The sequence below is a fragment of the Panthera pardus genome, unplaced genomic scaffold, assembly GCF_024362965.1.
Source record: "Panthera pardus isolate Hobbes unplaced genomic scaffold, ASM2436296v1 HiC_scaffold_16, whole genome shotgun sequence".
Lineage (NCBI taxonomy): Eukaryota > Metazoa > Chordata > Mammalia > Carnivora > Felidae > Panthera > Panthera pardus.
In genome coordinates, this window is record NW_026526721.1 from 52,446,504 (window position 1) to 52,469,435 (window position 22,932).

Genomic DNA, 22,932 nt, shown 5'->3' on the forward strand with positions numbered 1-22,932 from the left:
GACTTTTAATCTCGGGTTGTGAATCCAAGCCCTATATTTGGTGTAGGTAGAGGTTACTTAAACAAAACTTTTAAAATATATAAATAAATAAATTTTAAGTCCCTGAAGTCTCTAAAGTAATAGATAAGTATTTAAATTGTTATGACACCCAAAGGACCACTTTATAATTATTTAAAACATTACAATAAGCTAAAATCACAGATGCAGAACTCAATGCAACGTAAGGGGTAACTTATTCAAATATTTATGAATAATTTAATGGGGTGATACTACTCCTGAATATATATAGTTTTAAACAGTGGCTGTAAAAAGAGGAACTATTTTTGCAAGTGTGCTTTCACATACATGTGTTAGAACATATAGAATCATTTACCTAATCAAAATAATGTCAATTATATATTAAATTTCAAAAACTGCCCATCAACTGTACATATGTCAACAAATGTGTTTCACATAATAATACCAAGACCACTGGGACTAAATCTAGACAATTAGAAATAAAAAAAATTATCTCTTGTCTTCCCCAAATCTGTAATTTCTGATTTTTATTATTTATTATACAAAGCACAAAATATCTCAATTATAAAGTATTTTAAAACTAGATTAACATAGAATAAAATACTCATTTTCTCTCTTCAATCTTCTTCCTAATTCCCTAAAACTTCTTACTTCCTCAGTTAAGTAATGTTACCAGTTTGGTAGTTTTTAATTTTTATTTTTAAAAAGTATGTTCATATGTTCATATATGGTAATTTCTTTCTTTCCAGAAATTGAACTTATGTAATGTTACTTTACAAATGAAATGTTATATAATTGAACTTTACAGTAATGGAACTTTTTTTATATAATAAAGATGCCGAAGTTCCCATGTGATTATATAGAGCTACCTTCCTCTCAGTAATGACTTTAGTATAACGCAGTATGAATATACTATGCTTTACTTAACCTATGATTAAATAGCTTGGTATTTATAATTTTTCATTTTTAGGAAAATTGCTAAAGTGAAAACCCCGATGTACAGATGTTTCTGTGTATATGTGAGTGGTATATACAGAATCCAGAGTCAAAAATGGTTTTGTTTAGATTTTGATTAATTACTGAATATCACCCTCAAGAAAGGCTTTATAACCAAGCTACACTCTCATTCAATTTATGGGGTCGCCAACAATGGATTTATAAGAATATAATTAGGACCTTCAATAAACTTCAATTACACATTTGACTCGAAAAGCTAATGCATATTATTATTCCAATCTTCTTTGGAGTTTTCTCAATCTGTAACTCTCTCCTCATATGTATCTGCCCATCTATGGGTTTATCTATGTCTCTGCATAAATGCCAATATTATATTGGAAGTAAGAATATTAACAGCAGACATTTTTATCCAAAAAATGGAGAAAGTATTTTTTCCAAATACTCTTAGAATTCCTGTAAGTATCTTTTGCATGAAATGCCGGTACCAAATTTTATCTACAGTAAAAGAGGATGCTTTTTATTTCAAAAATATTAGATACATAATTATAAATGCATTACCAGAAACTGTCTTTACCTGGGTAACTTTTATATGATCATGGGGTGTAGGTTCACATAATCCAGTTAAATCAGGATTATAGCTCCTCCCATCAGGATAAAGATAGCTAGATTATAAACAGAAACTTTATTATAAATGCACAATTTTTAATTGCATTTAAGATGATTTAATCAGATTCTTCTGTATTCAAACCCACATGTTGAAGTTTCTTTTTTATGTAACTTACATCAAGAAGCTTTGCTATTGTTTGCATAATATTACAAGTTACTTTTAGAACATTTAAAAACTAGAAATCATTTTCATATCAGAAATACAGGATGAACATGGACTCAGCCACTAAGCAACCATTTTCAGTTAAATACTTTTTACTGTATGTCTTTTAGGTAAGTTAAAAATTTATTTTTTCTGGTCACTCATGGTCTATTCCAAAATACTCTGAATGTACACCTATTTGCAACGATTATGTCTTTTCATGTGAAGCACAGTTAATGTGAACTGCATCGTTTTACACCATGCTTAGTAACTTGAGGGAAAAATGGAATTAAAACCCACAGGTTTCCTACAAGAGTTATGCAAATACCGTTTTGATATTCCTGTTTTTCCAGTTTCTCATCCTCTGTGTTTCCATTTAAATTCTCACACACATACAAGTCTACAGCCACACACCAACACACTCACGCGTACACACACACATCTAAAGAAATTACAAAATGCTACAATTATGTTTCATTTACTTCAAGCTACAAACACAGAATCACTTATAAATATGAGGCTCCATTATTAATTTTATTTATTTATTTTTTGAGAAAAAGCATGTGTGCACCCAGGGGAGGGGCAGAGAAACAGGGAGAAAGAGAATCCCAAGCAGGCTCTACACTGTCAGTACAGAGCCCGACCTGGGGCTCGATCCCATGAACCATGAGATCATGACCTGAGCCAAATTCCAGTCAGACACTTAACCCAGTGAGTCACCCAGGCGCCCCGAGGTTCTACTATTACAGAGGATTAAAATTAGAACTAAAAATGGTAGTAATTATGCCATCTTTTTGTGCTAAAAGTCTTTATTCATTCATTCATTCAAAAATGAAATTGTGTTGGTAAATATCTATTTTAGATTTTACAAAATGGTAACATTACTGCTGGGTCATGCTGACTGATTAAGGTATAGTTAATTTTGTTTAGGAGCTATTCTAACTAGCTGCAATGAAAAATTAAGAATGTAATACTACCGTGGTCAATATTTTAAGGAGCAAAACTATACTAAATCTTTTCTGTGGAGTAACAAAAAATATTTATCCTTAGTCTATAAATATGTTCATAAGTGTTAAAATTCATCCAGGAAAACCACAAAAATAATTGAACTTAGATGACAGATAATTCTCATACAGTAAGGAACAGATCAGTGAGATAATTTTCCTTTTTTTTTTTTTACAATTTAGAAAAAGGAGTTGACTACATTTGTAATGACATATTTAGAGTGTTATCACAGGGGTGGATTAAAATTCTACAATTATTAAATGAAGAGCACTAAGCAAAAGTTGGTAAGTAGCTTTCCTTTTATATCCTAAAATGAGGCCAGATTGAACAATTATGACATAACATTTTGCTCATCATCATCACACTTTAAAAACACATATAAATTCTATGACGAATTCAAAACTGAAAGATTATAAAAATAACAATAAGGTTGCTAGAGGAAAGGTTAAAAGGTTCTATTTAACGTGTAAGGGGCAATTCAGTGATTACTGTCCTCAGTAAATGAGGGTGTACTGATGAGACCCTCTCAATGGCAAGTAAGGAATAAAGAATCTTGGCTGGTTATCAAAGTGAACTTCTTTATTACCTATGTCACACTATACTGGGTTAACTATAAGTAAGGAAAAGACAGCTGACCTTGATAATAGCTGGACCAGATAATATCCTGTGTTTTACTCATCTTAGGGAAAAAAAAATACCGAACATAATAAATAATATCTATTTTAATGTAATCTAAAAATCTAATCTATTTTTAAGTAAGATTAAAATGTTAATCTGACCTATTTTAATGTAATCTATCACTAAAGTTCAAATTCAACTAACTAAATGCCTCTGAAGGGTGTGTGTGTGTAAATATTAACAGCTGATTTGCATAGGAGCTCAGAGGCTAAACACTGATTACAATATAACTTGTTATTTTTTATTGGCTTTTAAAAACCAGATAGAAGGCATTGTAAACAATATAAATAAGCTGTATCAAAATTACTAACTTTACAGATTTGCCCACTCGTAACCTCTAAAGTAAAACTGTACAGCACATTTTCTTAAAAACAAAATCCTGTTATCAGTGAATCAAAAGCTATAAAATTTATGATAATTAAAAAAAAATAGAAACACACACTTGGTACTAGTTTGTCCTACAATTCTCATGTAACTATTTCTTGAAAGTTCATAACTTATAAAAAAAAAATGCATTTTTTTCCTTCACATATATTCCACCACTTTTTCTCTTTTGCAATTATTTTAGAAAAGGTGTAACTTAAATTATTTGCTCTTTGCTAACTCTGGTGGACTTTCTCCTGATAGGTTTCTATCACAAACTGTGCTATAGCAAATAAGGGAATATCTGTCTCTAAATTACTTAGCAAAGGCAAAGGGCAAGAAAAGTGAGCATAATGATGTGACAATAGAACAAAATAGAAAATAAAACAAAAGCATGAAGGGAATGGCACATAGACTACAATGACTAAAATGAAAGAGAGGTATTTACTATGAAGGCACCTATCAGATTATCTACACTTTGTGGAGGAAAAAAGATATTCTTACTCTAAAAAAAAAAAAAAAAAAAAAAAAGGAAAACTTATTTTTAAATTTAAAAAAATAATAGCTTAAGATAAACTGAATTCAGCTACCAACATAATTCTGGAGCAAGGATTTAATATCAGAAGACAGACACAAAGACAAAAGGAAAGGAAGGAGTGAGAAAAGGGTAATAAGAAGAAACAGAAAATCTGTTACTACTGGTCAAAAAGTAAAACTAGCAATTTGAGGGTTACATGAAGCAACAGAAGTCAGTTATTTTAAAGAATTATCTTCTGGGGCACCTGGGTGGCTCAGTTGGTTAAGCGTCCGACTTCGGCTCAGGTCATGATCTCGCAGTCTGTGAGTTCGAGCCCCACGTCGGGCTCTGTGCTGACAGCTCAGAGCCTGGAGCCTGTTTCAGATTCTGTGTCTCCCTCTCTCTCTGACCCTCCCCATTTATGCTCTGTCTCTGTCTCAAAAATAAATAAAAACATTAAAAAAATTAAAAAAAAAAAAGAATTATCTTATAAGTTTTTTTCATCTATTCTAAACTACTGTTAAGTGCTTTTTTTTTTTTCCCTGTGAGGGATACAAACTCATGTTCTAATTTGATGTAGGAATTTATTGCCTAAAAAAATATTAGTTTAATTCAAATCGGTTACCTTAAAATGGCTATTTTAAGAGATGAACAGTAAAAAGTAAGGAGCACCCATTCCTTAATCTTGAAAAAACAAAATAAAACAAAGCAAAACAGCCAGATCATCAGACGATCTTTTCTCTCCATCGCAAAGCAGTGTCTATCTTTCAAATTGGGGAATAATAAGCACCCTGACTCCCATTTCTCATACTCACAATCCTTCCCTGCTGCCGTCAATCAGGGCTTGAAATAAGGGCTTGTTATGCGGTATGGTCTGTAAGATATTGCCATCCCCTGTCACATAACCGATGGCCCACTGTCCCAATCTAGTGCAGCTTAACCGGAAAATGTAGCTGTAAAACATGAGAAAATGATGTTTAGTCACATTCAGAATGTATGCTAACTACTAAACAATCTCTTAGATTTTTTTAAAGTCAAAGAATAAACAGAATAATTTAGAAAATCTGAAATAAGTTTCTATCTTCTTATTTTAAGAAGCTGTCCTTCTCCATTCATTGATCTGTAAAACTCCCTTCATTGAACTGTATAAGAAGCTCTGATAATAATTCCATTTAAATACCTCCAGGGCTATAGGACAAAAGAACTGAAGTTGATGTACTTGAGTATCAAAGGTTCTACTGCCATCCCCATCAGCAGGTGCCCTATATGAAACAGTTGATGGCATGAAACAGCTAGGACCTGAATCATTTTTGGAAAGTAAAAAATAAAGAAGTAACAATTTAATTTGTCACCTCAGACAGAAACTGAGTCAATTTATACTGTGTAATTCAATATATTACTTTGAAACTTTAAAACTATCCATATTTTGTTGTTAATGACTTGTTTGCAAATAATAACTTTTCTTTCAAGCATTTCAGCCATTCACCCTTAAATGAAAGATCAAAAGTGCCCAACTATATTAATGAGATGGCAAACTAGATTAAGTTCATGGCTACCGTCTAACCCTGTCCAGTTCAATGTCTTGCAACAGGAAGGCAAAATAGTTCAAAAATATAAATTAAATTGATGACAGACACTGACTTGGTTTTGAATTCATTGTTATTTATTTATTAACATAGCTATCTACTTATTTCATTTTAGCTCATTTACGTTTAAGTGTATTGCACTCAATCTTGCCACCATGAAAACTATATGTGGATTTTATAACCCCTTAAGTAGCTCAAAAGTAGGTCAACAATCTGCTATATTTGAGTACCGTGATTGCTATACGTATGTGACAAATTCCTCTCTCCTAATAAACATTAGTTACTGATGAACCAAGTGTTATAAAAATAACTTTACAGGATACTTAACATATGTAACAGCTATTGAATCTAATTAACTTGTATCTTTAGCACTGCAATGTAGTTTCATTTTCAAAGAAAACTGGGTTCTTAAAGAAAGGAAGAAGTTGTGGTTTTTAGATACGAAGAACTTCATACTCGTTTTAGATCCTTTGGAAAGGACTCTTCAAGAAAGTCCAAAAACATATTCTCCTAGAGAGCCTGAAAATAGAATACCATCCTGCCAATTAATGGAATCCTTAATCAGAATCATAGTCAAAATAACTGCACACAGATTTATGGTTGTCAGCTGGATCCCCAAAAAAGCAAAACGAGAGAGACTCAAATGTCTTTGGAATAGGCCCCACTATTTTCTGTACCATGAAGCCAAGGAAAAGAAATACTTTCCAAGAGGAAGTAACAGTTTAGCAGGTATTCCGCAAAACAAGTACTTATCAAAATTATTTGTTCACTGAGTTTTCCTAAACTTTACATTTTAAATACCACATCCCACTTTACACATAACAATTTACCACAGACTGACCATTTCATCTTTGCCTAAAACCTAGCAGAATAAATTGTTACAGGGCAAGCTGGGAAGGAAAGGAAGACATCCTTTCGGAGGGCGCTGTCCTTTTATTAAGAGAACTATTCCAATAGTGATGAGGCCTGGCTTTTGCTCCCAACAATGTTCTCTTCCAACATTATTTATCTCTGTGATCTTGAACAAGAGAACACAAAAGGGACTTGGTTTCTTAATTTCCCAAATAACTTCTGTGTTAAATTTGTATGATTGTGTAATTCTAAACATAGCCCATCTTTCAAATCATACTCCAAGAACAAGAAGATACTTTGATGCCAATCTATGGAACAGAAGTTATGGAAAAATCTGGCTATGAGAGATCCTTGACCAAAACAGAATGAGTCATTTAAGCCACCATCAAAATCTCAATGAGAACCAACTCTCCTTAGTCTACACAGAAGACTTGCACAGGAACTAAACTGTTTTCTGTACCCCCTGCCTTCTTTTTATATACATATAAATGTTTGAAAATATAAAAAAGATGGAGATTTTCATTATGGCAGAGAAAAAGGAATCAACAGCACTGGCTTGTACTATAAACTAGTTTGTTAAAGAACAAACACCATTTGCATTACAAATCAAATAAAAATGGTATTAGAAGAAAAATGCAGCCTTAAAAAAAACAAAGAAATTCATTCCTACAATGAAATGACTCCCATATGGAAATCAGTGTACTCATGGATGTTGGAATGGCATCTCCTACTAAAATGTGAGTGTGAGGACAGGTCTCGACTCTCATTGCTGCCACACCCAGCTCACTGCTTGCCATAGTACAAATGCCTACTAGGTACCTAACACATTTCTAAGTGGGACGTGGGCAAAATGCACAAACCAGGAGACAGACTTTTTGATCCCAGATTTGACATTAATAAAGTATGATTTCTCAGCCAAAGCCACAGGGACTGACAAAAACAGCCAATCTCTGTGAGTTTTACCCAGTTTCATCATCTGGAAAATAAAACATAAATTCTGAAGCTATAAAGAAGCATAAGGTATTCTGGAAGAAATTCTTACGGACATGAAATTGGTTGGATTGTAACAATGGGCTTATATATGTTTACATGCGTTTATCATGTATGTATAGGTAAACGTATATATATACTTATATTTGTTCATATGTATTTACATATCATTATGTGTTTATCATTGAACCAAATTAAATATCGTGAAAAATACTTTAAAATAATGAACATGAAACTGATTTACTTTGTGTTTAGCACAATATTTAAGTATTCAAATATACACATACAATTTTATACACAAACACAGGTGTCATGAAAACAGACAATATGCTAATACCCTACTCTAATTTGAAAAATCAGAGCTCTGAGACTTAATGAAATTTTAAGTTTATCAAATTACATGGTATCACATCCTCTTTTACTTTATGAACACAGTTTCAGTACCAGCACAACAAAATCAGTTTAAAGGACACAATTAAGAAGTACCAGGAGCCCTATTAGCATTTCCTTCCCTCCCTCCACTCACCTGGGTGTTACTGATTTACCTAAGAATGACCTAGAGAGAACTCTTCATCATTAGATATACCTCATAATATTACTGTTAAAGAGTCTTACCTTCCGGGTTTGGTGCTGTATTTCTGTAGTCGTGCTTTAACTTCATCATATGTGAGAAATGCCATGTAACCTGGATGTGTTACAGCTAAGAAATTCCAATTCCGTAAAATAGAGCCCCAAGGCTAAAAATATGAATAAATGAAAAGATATTATCTAGATGATATCAATTATCAATTATATGCCAACCCATCATTTAATAATAGTTACTGAAATCTCCTGGATGAGTTCATGTGGCTTAGGTCAACCTTCAATGCCTAACAGCAAACATGTAATAATACCTTCTTCTATTTTGGAGAAATATTAGGCAGAAAGTAGGACGGAATACAGAGAACAAAACAGAAAAAAACACACAATTTCTTTACAAATTCTATTCCCAATACAGCATTTGTGATCACTTTGGAACCTAGCACACATCACTCTCCTGTTTAAAACCCTCTAACTTTGAGTAAAAGCCAAAGTCCTTATAAATGGTCCAGAAGAGCTTCACAGGGTTGATGTCCAGCTCCCTTTCTGTGCCTATCTGTCATGACTCTCCCACTTTCTGCCTCTTCTCCAGGCACCCTGGCTTCTTTGTAGCTGGTGTGAACACAAAGATACTCTTCTTCCTCAGAGGTTTAGTATTTGCTGATTCCTTTACCAGAATTCTTTCTCCAAATACATAAGTGATTCTTCTCCAATGTTACCTCAATGAAGCCTTCTCAGACCACTCTACTTAAAACTGTTAACTCTCATCACATTCCTTATCTCCCTTTGTGTCTGTTTTGTTCACTACTGTACTTTTAAGGTATCTAATTTTATAGAACAAGAAGCCATACCATGGAATGTAAGTGATTTGGCAAAGGTTACATATTAACCACAAACTACATAAGAGTAAGGAACATGCAGGTCTTGTTCACCAAGGGGATACTATAATGGATGTAGGATCAGAACATAGTGACCAGGAAGGCGTAACTGTTGTTGAAAAGTTCCTCTAGCTAGTGACTTGTCTGAAAAGCCCTGACTCCCAACCTACCATTCTTTCCATGGTAAGAGACTGGTGCTCATGCTCACATTTGCCTAATTCTTGCACAGTTACAAAAGGTTTATGATTTAGCAGTCAGGAAATTAAAAATCTTTCACAGAAACACACAAATGCACACACACAGAATTTGTAGCATTCTTTCATGTGATTAGCTATCCCTCCAGTTACCATGGCAAGAGAAAAAAGGCAGTCAGTGATAGACAGTTTTGCTTGAGGGTGTGAGTGAATCATCTCTGCCACATTTTTAAGGCTGAAGCTACATTTATTCCAAGGACTTGGCAGCATACTCTAGCTGATGTGCCAGATTATTAACTCATATCTTCTACATAAAAGAAAAAAAAAAGGTATTTTGTGTTGCCAAGTGAAAGTGGTTGAAATTGGTAGAGGGTTCCTGGCTTTTGTTTGTTTTGAGACTTGCTCCCAATGATTGTTAAGCAAGTTTCAGATTCACAAGGTGGAATTCTTCAAGGATTGTATCTTTGAGATGGGGATAACAAAGGAAAGAATTATTTAGTGATGAAAAATTTTTTAACCTTTTCTGACATAACAAGAAAAATCTTCAGGGTATTTCCCTATCACACTAAAATATCTAGTTGGGCAAAAAGGAGCTCTGGAGAACACTATTATCAGAGTTTCTACGTACTTGGAAAAAACCAAAACATGTTTCTAATTTTCTTCCAAAGTCATGACTAAAAATTGCATAAATAATATTTGGAAGATTATCACCCTATGTTTTTAAAAACAGAAATAACTGCTAGTATAAGCACTGGGTTTTGTTTTGTTCTACTTTGCACCTACAAAGGGCAAGGATGGAAAAAATATAAAATATTTGGGACACTTCCATTAAAGTCTACAATAATTAATGGAGTTGTAAAAAAGATACTGAACTTTACGGAGAGCCAATGCACAGATCAGAATACAGGTGGAAAAAAACTGAAATTGGAGTTTTCAGTCAACAGCTACAGTATTAAGCAACCATTTCTTAGTACAAATCCACAGGGCCAGCTTCTAACTACAAAAATATTTTTGTAATAGAAAGAGTCTGTGTACTGTTTTTCTTGTGAATGCAACCCACAGTCAGAACACATGGTAGTTACATTTTTTTGTTTGTATACTTGTTTTGTTTTCTTAAGTATTTTGCCAACTAATGGCTTAATGAAGGCAAGATAAAATGCTTTGGAGAAAAAGAATTATTTTTATAATTTGTTTTTAGATTAAAGGAAATGTTTTCACACCCACCAACACAAAATGTACAGATTCTTAAATGATTACAGAAATTAATTAAGTGAATTAAGGAAGCTATTCCCTCCATTCTTCCAAAATGCTACTATTTTCAAGAATAGCTGTCTAATGACTTACAACTTATTTTGGAAGAGGGGCCTGGATTGGTCTGTCCAGACTCACTCTCTTCTTGCTATAATGGATGACTTTCCTTCTCTTCTTTTGTTCCCTATTCCATTGATGCTATATATTCCATAGTCACAAATATATTCCTTCAAATCACACAATCTTTATCCCACCACCCCTCAAATTTATTGCCCCATTTCTCAGCAACCCAATCTCCTCTAGTAGTGGGGAAATGGAAGAAGTGGGGCAGCAGCCCTGGGGAGAGAGTAGAGAGAAGCAAAATCCATCTATTTCTGTTCCAGGACTTTAGTACCTGCCAACCGCAGAATCTCTGAACTTCCTGGAAAGGAGAAAGAGAAGATTAAAGGCAGAAGAAAGAAGAAATGAGGAAGGTCTCCACTGTAAGATCATTCCAATGACTTCCCGGCATTTGTTCATGTGCTGGCAGAATATCAGGATAAGGGAAGAGTGGAAAAGAATGTATCTAGTATCCGGCTTTACATTCTTTTCTTCCCTTCTTCTTCCATTTCCTGGCCAATTCTCCCAGTCCCCGCTTATGACTTCTTCAAACCCTAATGCTATTTCTCTACATCAAACCCCAATCTGGAGCATGTACCTTTCCTACTTTCAGATCCCATTCTGCTAAATATCCCATTCCCGACAATTCAGATATTAGAATTCACTACTAATTAGCCACCGTCATTGTCACTGCAGAAGAATATATGTTCATGCAGGTACACTACTCACAAAACTTATATTTTTTCATACATAATGCATAATTATAACTTAAAAAACTATTACTCAAAGTTGTATAAAAATGAAAGGTAAGTAAAGTTCATATGTCTACTTTCCAATTCATAGAACGAATTTCCTAATATTTTAAGGGACATGTATGATTAGTTAAAACATTTGAGTAATGAAACCAAAAGAAGTGAAAAGTCATAGAAATATATAGGAGTTAACAAGAGCTCTTTAGCTACTTCTATAATTATGTGTTTTAAAAGAGACTAGACATTTTTGTCCATAGATATTTTTTTGGTTTTGTTATCTAAAACTTTTCACAGTAATTCTATTTAAAAAGATTCTTTTCCTCTCCCATCCCAGTGAGCATAAATAAGATAAACGTAATTTAGAGTATTAAGATTACCTGTACTCTTTTAAATGAAACAGCTTATAAGAAAATATGTGCACATATTAAATAGCAGTTTGGTAAGTGTTTAACCAACATTAAGGTGGCCTCATAACTCTAATATATAACTGAGGCGTTCTAGCATTTAACTTCCACACTAAAAAGCTGTCCAGGCTCCCTACAAAAAACACATTCTTCCTAGAATGAACAGTTAGGTTTAATGTATGAAAATAATCTTTTTTCTCTTCCTTCAGGAAGAGAGGGGAAGAAACAAAGCTTCTACTACTTCAAATGTCTGTGTTGTATCATGTTAAATAAAAAAAAATTATAAAATTATCAGAAATCTTTAATGAAAAGAGAGGTTCTGTTATAAAATGATCAGTATCAGGGAGCACAATCTTTTTTATAAAATGTACCTTAAAATCATTTTAAAAAGTAACCTAATAGCCTATACAGGCATACCTCATTTTATTGTGCTTTGCTTTATTGCACTTTGAAGATATTGTGTTGTGTTTCTGTGGGGTTTTTGTTTTCAGATTGAAGGTTTGTGGCAACCCCATACTGAGCAAGTCTATCATGGCACCATTCTTGCAACAGCACTTGTTCACTTGAAGTCTGTCATATTTTGGTAATTCTTAAAATATTCCAGATATTTAAGTCATATTTGTTATGGTGACTCTGTGATCAGTGATTTTTGGTCTTACTGATGTAATTTTGAGGGGTATCATAAACCACATCGATAGAAGACATCAAATGTAGCCCACAAATGCGTGTTTGACTGCTCAACTGACCAGCCATTCCTCCATCTCTCCCTGTCCTCGGCCTCCCTCTCCCCTGAGACACAGCAACATTGAAATTAGGCCAATTAATAAGCCTGCAATGGCCTTTAAGTGTTCAAATGAAAGAAAAAGAGTCACACATCTCTCCCTTTAAATCAAAAGCTAGACATAATCAAGCTGAATGAGGAAGGCATGTTGAAAGGCAACACAGACTGAAAGGTAGGCCTCCTGCACCAAACGGTTTGCCAAGTTGTGACTGAAAAGGAAAAGTTCTTGAAGGAAATTAAAAGTGTTACTCCAGCAAACACATGAATAATAAGAAAGTGCAGGAGTCTTATTGCTGATATGATGAAAGTTTTAGTGCTCTACATGGTGGCCCTAACTCTCTTCAATTCTAGGAAGGCTGAGAAAAGTGGGGAAGCTGCAGAAGAAATGCTTGAAACTAGCAGAGGTCGGTTCATCAGGTTTAAGGAAAGAAGCCATCTCCGTAACATAAAAGTGGAAGGTGAAACATCAAGTGCTGATTGATATAAAAACTGCAGCAAGTTCTCCAGAAGATCTAAGACAATTAATGAAGGTGGCTACACTAAACAAGAGATTTTCAGTGGAGATGAAGTGGCCTTCTATTGGAAGAAGATGACATCTAGGATTTTCATAGCTAGAGAGAAGTCAGTGCTTGGCTTCAAAGGACAGGCTGACTGACTCTCTTGTTTTGCTAGAGGCTAACGCGGCTGGTGACTTAAGTTGAAGCCAATACTCATATCCTAGTCTGAAAACTCTAGGACCCTTAAAAATTATGCTAAATCTACTCTTCCTGTGCTCTAGAAATGGAACAACAAAGCCTGGATGACAACATATCTGTTTGCAACATGAGTTCCTGAATATTTTCAGCCCACTGTTCAGCCAAAAAGTTCCCTTTCAAAATATTACTTCTCATTGTTAATGCACCTGGTCATCCAAGAACTCTGATGGAGATGCACGAGTTTAATGTTGTTTTCATTCCTGCTAACACAACATCCATCCTGTAGCCCATGGGTCAAGGAGTAGTTTCAACTTTCAAGTCTTATTTTTTTAAAATACATTTTGTAAGGCAATAGCTGCCATAGATTCCTCTGATGGATCTGGGCAGTTAACTAAAAACCTTCTGGAAGGGGTACACCATTCTAGATGCCATTAAGAGCATTTGTGACCTATGGGAAGAGGTCAAAATATCACCATGAACAGGAGTTTGGAAGAAGTTAATTCCAACCAACAAGGATGACTTTGAGGGGTTCAAAATTCCAGTGGAGGAAGTACCTGCAGATGTGACGGAAACAGGAGGAGAACTAGAATCAGAAGTGGAACCTAAAGAGGGACTGAATTGCTACAATGTCATTATACAACTTTAATGGATGAAGAGCTGCTCCTTAGGAGTGAGGGAAGAAAATGGTTTCTTACATAGAATCTACGCCTGTGAAGATCCTGTGAAGATTGCTGAAATGACAACAACAAAAGAGTGAGAATATTAGTTGATAAAGGAGCGGGAAAATTTGTAAGGACCGACTCCAATTTTGAAAGAAGTCCTGTGGGCAAAATGCTTTCAAACAGTATCATATGCTACAGAGAAATTGTTCGTGAAAGGAAGAGTCAATCAATGCAGTGAACTTCATTGTTGCCTTATTGTAAGAAATTGTCACAGCCAGCCCAGCCGTCAGCAACCACCATCCTGACCAGTCGGCAGCCATCAACATTGAGGCCAAGACCCTCCACCAACAAAAAGATTACGACTCAGTGAAAGCTCAGATGATGGTTAGCATTTTTTGGCAATCAAGTGTTTTGTAATTAAGGTATATACATTGCTTTTTAAAGACATGATGCTGTTACACATGCAATAGACTACCATATAGTGTAAACATAACTTATAAGCACTAAGAAACCAAAAAGTGTTTTGAACTGCTTTATTGTGATATTCACTTCATTGCACTGGTCTGGAACCGAACCTGCAGCATCTCCAAGATGTACCTGTATATACCAAGGGAATAATCATGAAACTAATGTAAACTGAAAATATGCAAAAACACAATTTCTGCAATCATTTATCTAATTTCTTATCCTATACACCTAGGTAGAATTATGATCTGAAAGTTGTAATAAAAACAATGTATTCTATGAGTATTGTTGACAAGAGTTAATTTGCCTTCTGTTAACAGGTTCTTTCATAAATTAAAACTTAATCCCACACAATTTTATTTTCTTACATAAATCAGTCACCAGATCCTTGTAAACTAGTGCCAAGCAGAATCATAAATCAAAGGAGCAAAATTCTTATAACATGGAAAACATGAAAACCAATATTATACTCCAACATTTGTTGAAAGCACGTTTCAAATGCATAAATCTTACTGAGACTTAAAATAATAAAAAAATTCCATCAGGATACAAGCAAGCCTGTGTTCTGATCAATTTACCTCACTTACTATATAATTTATATTACTATAATTATAAAGATTTTAAGTGGGATTCTTTCATTCTGTGACTACTTGAATTGAACACCATAGATGATATACAATTTAGTGGCATAGTCAAATTCAAAACACAAATTTCAAGTCTTCATGTTTAATGTAATTCCATGAAGATATACAAAAGAATAAAATGATAGCACACAGCTTACATCATTTAATGGTACCTGCTTCTGAAAAGCTATGTGAAGACAATTATAATGGATAGATTAAAAAAGAAAAACAATAAACAGGACCAGAAGGTTAATATCACAGCCATACATATTAGAAAACAGGGCAACAAAAAAGAAACCCTAAATTTTCCAAAAGAGGAATTTATTAAAGTAATGACATACTATTTTGATGAAAACATTACATAGCAATCGGAAATCAATAATTGTATTGATGAAAAAGATTTATTGACATGAAAACACGTTTATAATATGTGGTTGAATGAGCAACGTAAGTTGTAAAACAGTATACACCACAGGGATCTTCTCTACAGAACATGATAAATTTACTATTTATTGCAAAGTTTACTATATCTCTTCTCACCTAATGAACACAGGACGCAAAGCAGAAAAGTTGGGTTCCAACCTCAGCATATACCCACCCATATACCTCAGCATATACCCACCCATAAAATTTGCATTCTGTCAGTTACTGGGCTAAAAGGACAAAGTAAAGTGAGAAACTAGGAAATTTAAAATAAAGCTCCTTTCCATGAATCTTCTCAAGGCTAACAAGCAATCACCAGCCTCACAGAACCTGATACGCCAAACTTTAAACCTTAAACTTATAGCAATGACCAAAAACTTACACCAGCGACTTCAAAATTATACACTACCAAAAAGTGAGACTATTTCTCACATGCTTGTGTGTGAGAGAGAGATGTACTCACACATGTGCACACGAACAAACGTGTGCACACCACATGCACACATAGGAAGGAAATCAGGAGGGAGGAAAGGATTCAGCAAATAGAAAGCTTACCTGAAAGAGTCTGGTAAAAATATCAAATTCAAAAACTGAAATGTAATCATTACAAGTTAAATCAATTGTTGATTTCAGAGCCATTGCTTCCAGGCCGGAGCTAATTTGATGAACCTCATGAAGGCACTGTCTGAATACTTTCCATGGCACAATAGTCCTATGTAAGAAAAAAAAAATGAGTAATTGAATCAAGTGTCATTTAAGACATACCTTCCACTGAAACAGAAGAGTTCAATCATAATGTTAATAGAATTAATTGCATTTGTACTAAAAGATAAATAGTTGACAAAAAAGACAAAGATATGTTCATAATTCAGAACATATGTAATAGGTTTTGCTAACTGGACTGTTTTCTATTTGCTAAGAATGTGACAAAAATCAAAATCAACTTCTCTCTCAAACAATCCTTGCCTATCAACATATTTCTAAAAATACGTCCAAAAGAAGGGATTAGGTCAAAGTCCTATGTGTCTTACCTCTTGTGTATACAAGATCATTTGACTTTGCATCAAGTTAATTTTTCCCCTCTATTTTCTTAAAATAACGGTAAGACTATGGGTTCATATAATAGTAGGAATTATGTACTCATGGTACAAAAGAGTAATTTACATCCACCATTTTGAGAAAGCTCAGGTGGAAAGTCATGAAGACATGTTAGCCATTACCTCCTTGTATTCTGCAGATAAAAAGCACATGCTATTTAACCTTTTCATATTAATACAAAGGAAAATGTTAATATTTTTAACCAACAACACTGGCTAGCATGTGGAAATTTATTTATTCATAACTTACTTTTCTTAAATATTATGCATCAAATTTTTTATTAAGTAATGCATTTACATACTTCAAAAACTTAGAAGAGCAAAAAATGGTATTCAGGGAAGTCTCCCAGTCTGTCCTCCATCTGACCATTTTCTGACATTCACCTACTTCCTTCCCACCATGAAAATAAGTAACACTCATTTTTCATCCCTTAGTTAATTTTCCTCCTTTTGGAATGTTAAATGCCTATTCTTGAATAAGTGGAAGAAAGAAATCATTTGTGTTTCTTTAAAATTTTAAGCTGCAGTTTTCACAGTAGGACATCAGAAGAGCTATATACACCCTCTTTTAAGAATGTACATATTTAGGTATTAGGTTTTTCTTTACCATTATCTCTTAAGAAATAAAAGGCTCAGAATGGACTACATTGGCCCTTTCCTATACTAATTTTCCCAGTGAAGCATCACCATAAATGTACAACTTCATATTCACTCAATAATTATCCATTTCAGTGATTGTCAAACTTGAGCATTCATCAGGATCGTGGAAGGGCTTGTTAAGACAGAAATTGCTGATCCGCAACCCATGATATTCTAATTCAGTATGCCTGAGGTGCAGCTGAAGAACTTACAGTTCTGACAAGTTCCCAAGTGATGCTGACACTGCTGGTCTGGGGATAACACTTTTTGAGAGTCACTGATCTATTGCTAAGGCAAGGCACTGTCGAGAAATACACCTATGAAAATAGAAGATACTATCTGTCCTTGAAGAACATGCATACAGGGTAGAAATAAGATGTGTAATGCTAAAAAACATAGGTGGGGAGGGGAGGCATATTTAAGGCAGTGCTGGAGGAGTTCCAGAGAAGGAGGGGTCTGTGGCAAGCTGAACAAATGAATGGAGAGACAGGCTTATGATACTATGCTGCATTTATAAGAAAGTTTAGGCTTGATAGACCATTAAAAGAAAGAAAAACATGAGGCTGACTACATCAAAAGGTTTTTCTCTATGTATGAAAAAAAAAACAGGAAACCACAGAGAACCGAAGAGATACACCACATCAGACGCCGTTTAGAAGAAACACACGTCAAGCTCTGATTAAGGTTAACAAAATGCTGCTGTTCTCAGAAAACAAGGATAACTTTTGATAATGTTAGGAGGCCATTGATTTATGGCAAAGTGTAAAAATGAAATTGTGTCCAGTTACATTACAGTTACTGCTAAAGTAGTGCTTAAGAAGCACATTTGTCTTTTCCAAATTAAAGTTTCAAATATTCAACACATAAAAGGGACATGAACCCTCATATTCAAAATTTTTAAATATTAAACAAAGAACTACTGACTTAAGAATGGCATGTTTTAGTTTTGCATAGAAATGTTAAGAGAAACTTGTCTTGCATATAAAGTATAAAAAGGAAATCAATGGGCCTGATACCTTTAATACCTGCTACCATAAAAATATATGTATCTCCATCCCAATATTTAAGGAGCATGCAGACCATAACTCCTTCCAATACTCAATGATTTCCCAGAGAAAATTATAAAAAAAAAAATGTATGAACTTCTAAAACCGTAGTCTGACATACTACTTTGGGACAGTAATTTACAAAGGAGCAAGCTACATTTCTGTGGCACTTGTGTAAATGACACTTGCTCACAGTTCACTTGTGATAAACCGAAGGTCCAGATATGCTTACATAGGGTAGTGACAGGGATTAAGAAGGGCATTATTTGGTTAACTAATTATATACAAAATTTGCAAACAGGTACCTTTCCTTTGATCAGCTGAATCAAACACCCACCATCGAAAATATCAGGGAGGAGAAGGGGTTCACAAGTGAAGAGCAGAAACAGCATGCAATGACTTCTTTTTTTTTTTTTAATTTTTTTTTTTTAACGTTTATTTATTTTTGAGACAGAGAGAGACAGAGCATGAACGGGGGAGGGTCACAGAGAGAGGGAGACACAGGATGTGAAGCAGGCTCCAGGCTCTGAGCTGTCAGCACAGAGCTCGATGCGGGGCTCTAACCCACGGACCGTGAGATCATGACCTGAGCCGAAGTCAGACGCTTAACCGACCGAGCCACCCAGGCGCCCCAGCATGCAATGACTTCTTACAAAAAATATATTGTTCTGAAACCGTGGCACTAAGGATCCAACCTTTCCAAATAGGACGTCAAGTTGCTACCACCTTCTTTCCTGATGTGTATGGGGGGAGGGAAAAAGAAGAGGATGGCTTTTCACACCTTTAATTAAACTGCAGCAACAACACATAGTGGTTTCTACTCTCTTTCCCTAGAGATGAAGCAAGTCAGAGAAAATATTAATGACAAATTGTTTTACAAATACGTACAAACTTCATTGTGCTAACAGAAATCTGGGAATATGAAAAGAGGAAGAAAAAAAACAAATAGAACATAAACGCTTCATGCTTTCCCTAATCCAGAAATATTTTAATCTGTCCTTTTGCCACTTTCAATTATAAATCACTGTGATTACAAGTTAATTCAAACTTCAAAATCTATTGAAAAGCACAAGTAACTGTTAATCCACAAAGAATGGAATACAAGGCCAGTGGTCAGCCAGAAACTTATAATAATTATGATTTCAGGATTTTTTAGACTTGCAATAGGAGTAAGAATAAGGGCTGCCATTTACTGATGGTCTACTCTCTCTGCCAGTCATCACGCACTTTATGTCTATTACCAGAGTTTGTCATGATAACGCTACAAGACAGACAATATATTTATCTTCATGATACAGTTGGGAAAACTGAGGCTTAAAGAGGTTGAGTAATTTGCCTAGGAAAGACTTTACATGTTCCAGGTACTGTGGCATGTTCAAACCACTTGTGAATAGACTATGTTGTGCCATTTGCAAAAGCTATAGAAAAAGATGAGGGTGCCTAGGAAATCTCATAGGATGAAGTTCCTTGAACCGCATCTTATTCACCTCGGTACAAGACAGACAAGGTGTGCAACTAAAATTTGTGTAATTAAATTAAACTGTGTCTAGGGAAGGCAAGGGAATGTTACATGGAGGAGGAGCCCAGAAATTTGGGCTCCACTCCCTTTCTCCACTACACAGAAAACTTGAAGACAAAAGAGTTATAGTCTGTTCATACAATATCAGGAAAGATAAGAACTTAACATAGGCTACATTACAATTTTGTTATTAGATAATAAGTTTTGGTCTATTTACCAAGAAACAAAAGAGTAATTGTATTTTTTTAGACTTGAAAATAGAGTTAGTGGCCTTTCAGATAAAAACAGATACAGGGAAACAAAACTGCAAAAGTGTCAGTAGGTCAGCAACTGACAAGTCACTCAATCTTCCAGGCTTTCTCCTTCTCAGTAAAAGTTGAAAAGTGTATTAGATATTCTAACTTGACAATCTTGCAGTTTAAAATAAAACAGTAAAAGGAATGGAAGACAAAAAATGTTAGGAGATTATAAAAAAAAAGGCAAAACATTTTCATGACACTACAAGTTCATAAAAGGATATATGTTTTGTTTTTAATTCATATGAAAAAAATCCACATAAGGTGTGAATCTCAACAAAGTCTACAGTATTTGAAAAGTCATATACTTCTGGTGTGAATGAGAATTTATACAGCATTTCTAGAAGGCAATTTGGCAGCAAGTGTCAAAAGCCTATATTTTTTGAAAAATCTACTTCTGGGATTTCACCTAACAAGATTATGTAAAAAAAAAAAAAAAAGTATACACACACACATATATATCTATATGTATATATATTTATACACATAAATACACAGCAACACAAATATCTACCCATAAATCTCTTCAATACAGTGTTGTTCATAGTAGCAAAAAATTAAAATAATATGTTCAATAGTAGTAATAGGAAATGTTAAAATCTTTGGATATAATATGTAACAGTAATTAACAGTTGTAAAAAAGAATATTGTCATGGAAAAGTGTCCATGGCATATTTAAATGGGAATTGCATTTCTGAAACTGTATGTCCTTTATGATCCAATGCTGAAAACTATCTAGAATGTTTGGAGATATCAATACCCATTTTAACTGATGATAACTGGATTGTGGTAGGAGTATGAGTGATTATTTTATTTTTCTCTGCAAGCCATTAGAGCATATTAATAAATATCCTAAGAAATAAAATATATACTAAAACTTTTTTTTAATTTTTGTAACATTTCTTTATTTTTGAGAGATAGAGCACAAGCAAGGGAGGGGCAGAGAGAGAAGGAGACACAGAATCCAAAGCAGGCTCCAGGCTCTGAGCAAGTGTTTAGCACAGAGCCTGACACGGGGATCGAACCCACGAACCATGAGATCATGACCTGAGCCGAAGTCAGTCACCCAACCAACTGAGCTACCCAGGCGCCCCAATATACTAAAACTTTTAAAGTACATTATGTAATCATACAGGAATCATTTAAAAACAAGAATTATAACAGTATTTGTCTGAGACATGATTTTATATGTGTAGTATATGTATACAAAAGAATTTGCAGATTAAAGAAGAAATAAGAGAATTCAACATGGTTGCTGAATATAAAACCAATATACAAAAATCAGTTGTATTTCTATAAATAAGCAATATATTGTTAGAAAATAAAACTTAAAAATACTTGACTTTTACAATAGCATCTGAAAATATTAAATAAGTAGAAATGAAGCTAAGAAAAGCTGAACAACACACAATCACAGAGGGATATAACACTTTAACGGACTAGCAGATTCAATATTGTAAAGATATCAATAATTCTCAAATTGGTGCTTAGATTTAATATAACCCTAGTCAAAAATTCTAGGAGACATTTCTGTAATAGGAAATGATAGGCCGATTCTAAACTTTATAGGCAAATGTCAAAAGCCAAGAATAATCAAGCCAATCTTCAATAGGAACAACACTGACAAACTTTTACTCTTTACATAATTAAGACAATGTGATATTAGCACAAGGATAAACAAATAGATGGAACAAAACAAAAATTTTAGAAAGAAATGCAATCATATTTAGACACTGGATATGTAACATCCACTAGATTTAAACAGCAGTGGGGAATGAATGACATTTTAAGTAAATGCTGCTTGGTCAAATGGATATACATACAGAAGAAACTACCCTTACTTAATACCATATAAAAATTAATTTTAGACTATTGTTTTCTCTTTCATATTTAGGTATAAAATTAAAGTGTTTTTTTTATTTTTTTATTTTTTTAAGAAGAAATTAGAGAATATCCTCATTATTCTGGAGCAGGCCAAAATTTAAAAAGGGCCCAAAATGCTCAATGGATAAAGGAAAAGATAAATTATAACCTGTATTCATGAAAAGATATCACTAGCAAAGTGAAAAAGAAAGCCACATATTGGGAGACACTATTTACATACATATAAACAACAAAAGATTCACATCTAAATATTAATAAGTACTAAAAAAATGAGCAAATGATTTTCATATACACAAAGAAATCAAAACGTTCAACAAAGATCTATTCAGCATCAGAGAAATGTACATCAAAAAGACAGTGATATTCCACTTGACCCCACCAGTATGGCTTATGAAGGAAAACAAAAAAGCAAAAAAAAAAGACAAAGGATATCGAAGAGTTGGGGAAGATAATATGGAACAACAGGAACCTTTAGGCACTACTCATAGGTGATTCAGTTGGTAAGCCACTTTAGAATACTAAAAGCTACTAAAGCTAAAATTGTGCAGGAAGTAGGAGCCAGCAATTCCATTCCTAGAAACACATTCAACAGAAAAGCATACACAGGTTTTTAAAAATACAAAAAGAAAAAGTTCATAATAGCACTACTGATAATAATCCGAAAGAGGAAGAACCTAACGTTCATTACCAACAGAATCAATAGGTAAGTTATAGTGCAGCTGTACAATGGAGCAAGAATGAAGAGTGTGTCGCATGCAAGAACAGGGGTGAATTTCATAAACATAAAGAGTAAAAGAAGCCAGATTTTTTAAAAGAACATAATTGTATGATTTCAACTATGTAGGATTGAATGATGCTAGAAGTCAGAACA

General features: G+C 34.1%; 1 protein-coding gene across 4 annotated transcripts in view; it reads right to left on the reverse strand.

Moving 5' to 3' along the window:
• CBLB (Cbl proto-oncogene B) overlaps window positions 1–22,932 on the reverse strand; it is a 211,870-nt gene that overhangs the window by 86,185 nt on the left and 102,753 nt on the right. For all 4 annotated transcript variants that reach the window (XM_019448254.2, XM_019448255.2, XM_019448256.2 and 1 more), the window contains exons 5-8: window positions 16,136–16,292; window positions 8,390–8,511; window positions 5,162–5,299; window positions 1,550–1,637 (exon numbers count right to left, since the gene is read on the reverse strand). In XM_019448254.2, coding sequence (XP_019303799.1) covers window positions 1,550–1,637; window positions 5,162–5,299; window positions 8,390–8,511; window positions 16,136–16,292 — 505 coding nt within the window. The remainder of the gene's footprint in view (window positions 1–1,549; window positions 1,638–5,161; window positions 5,300–8,389; window positions 8,512–16,135; window positions 16,293–22,932) is intronic.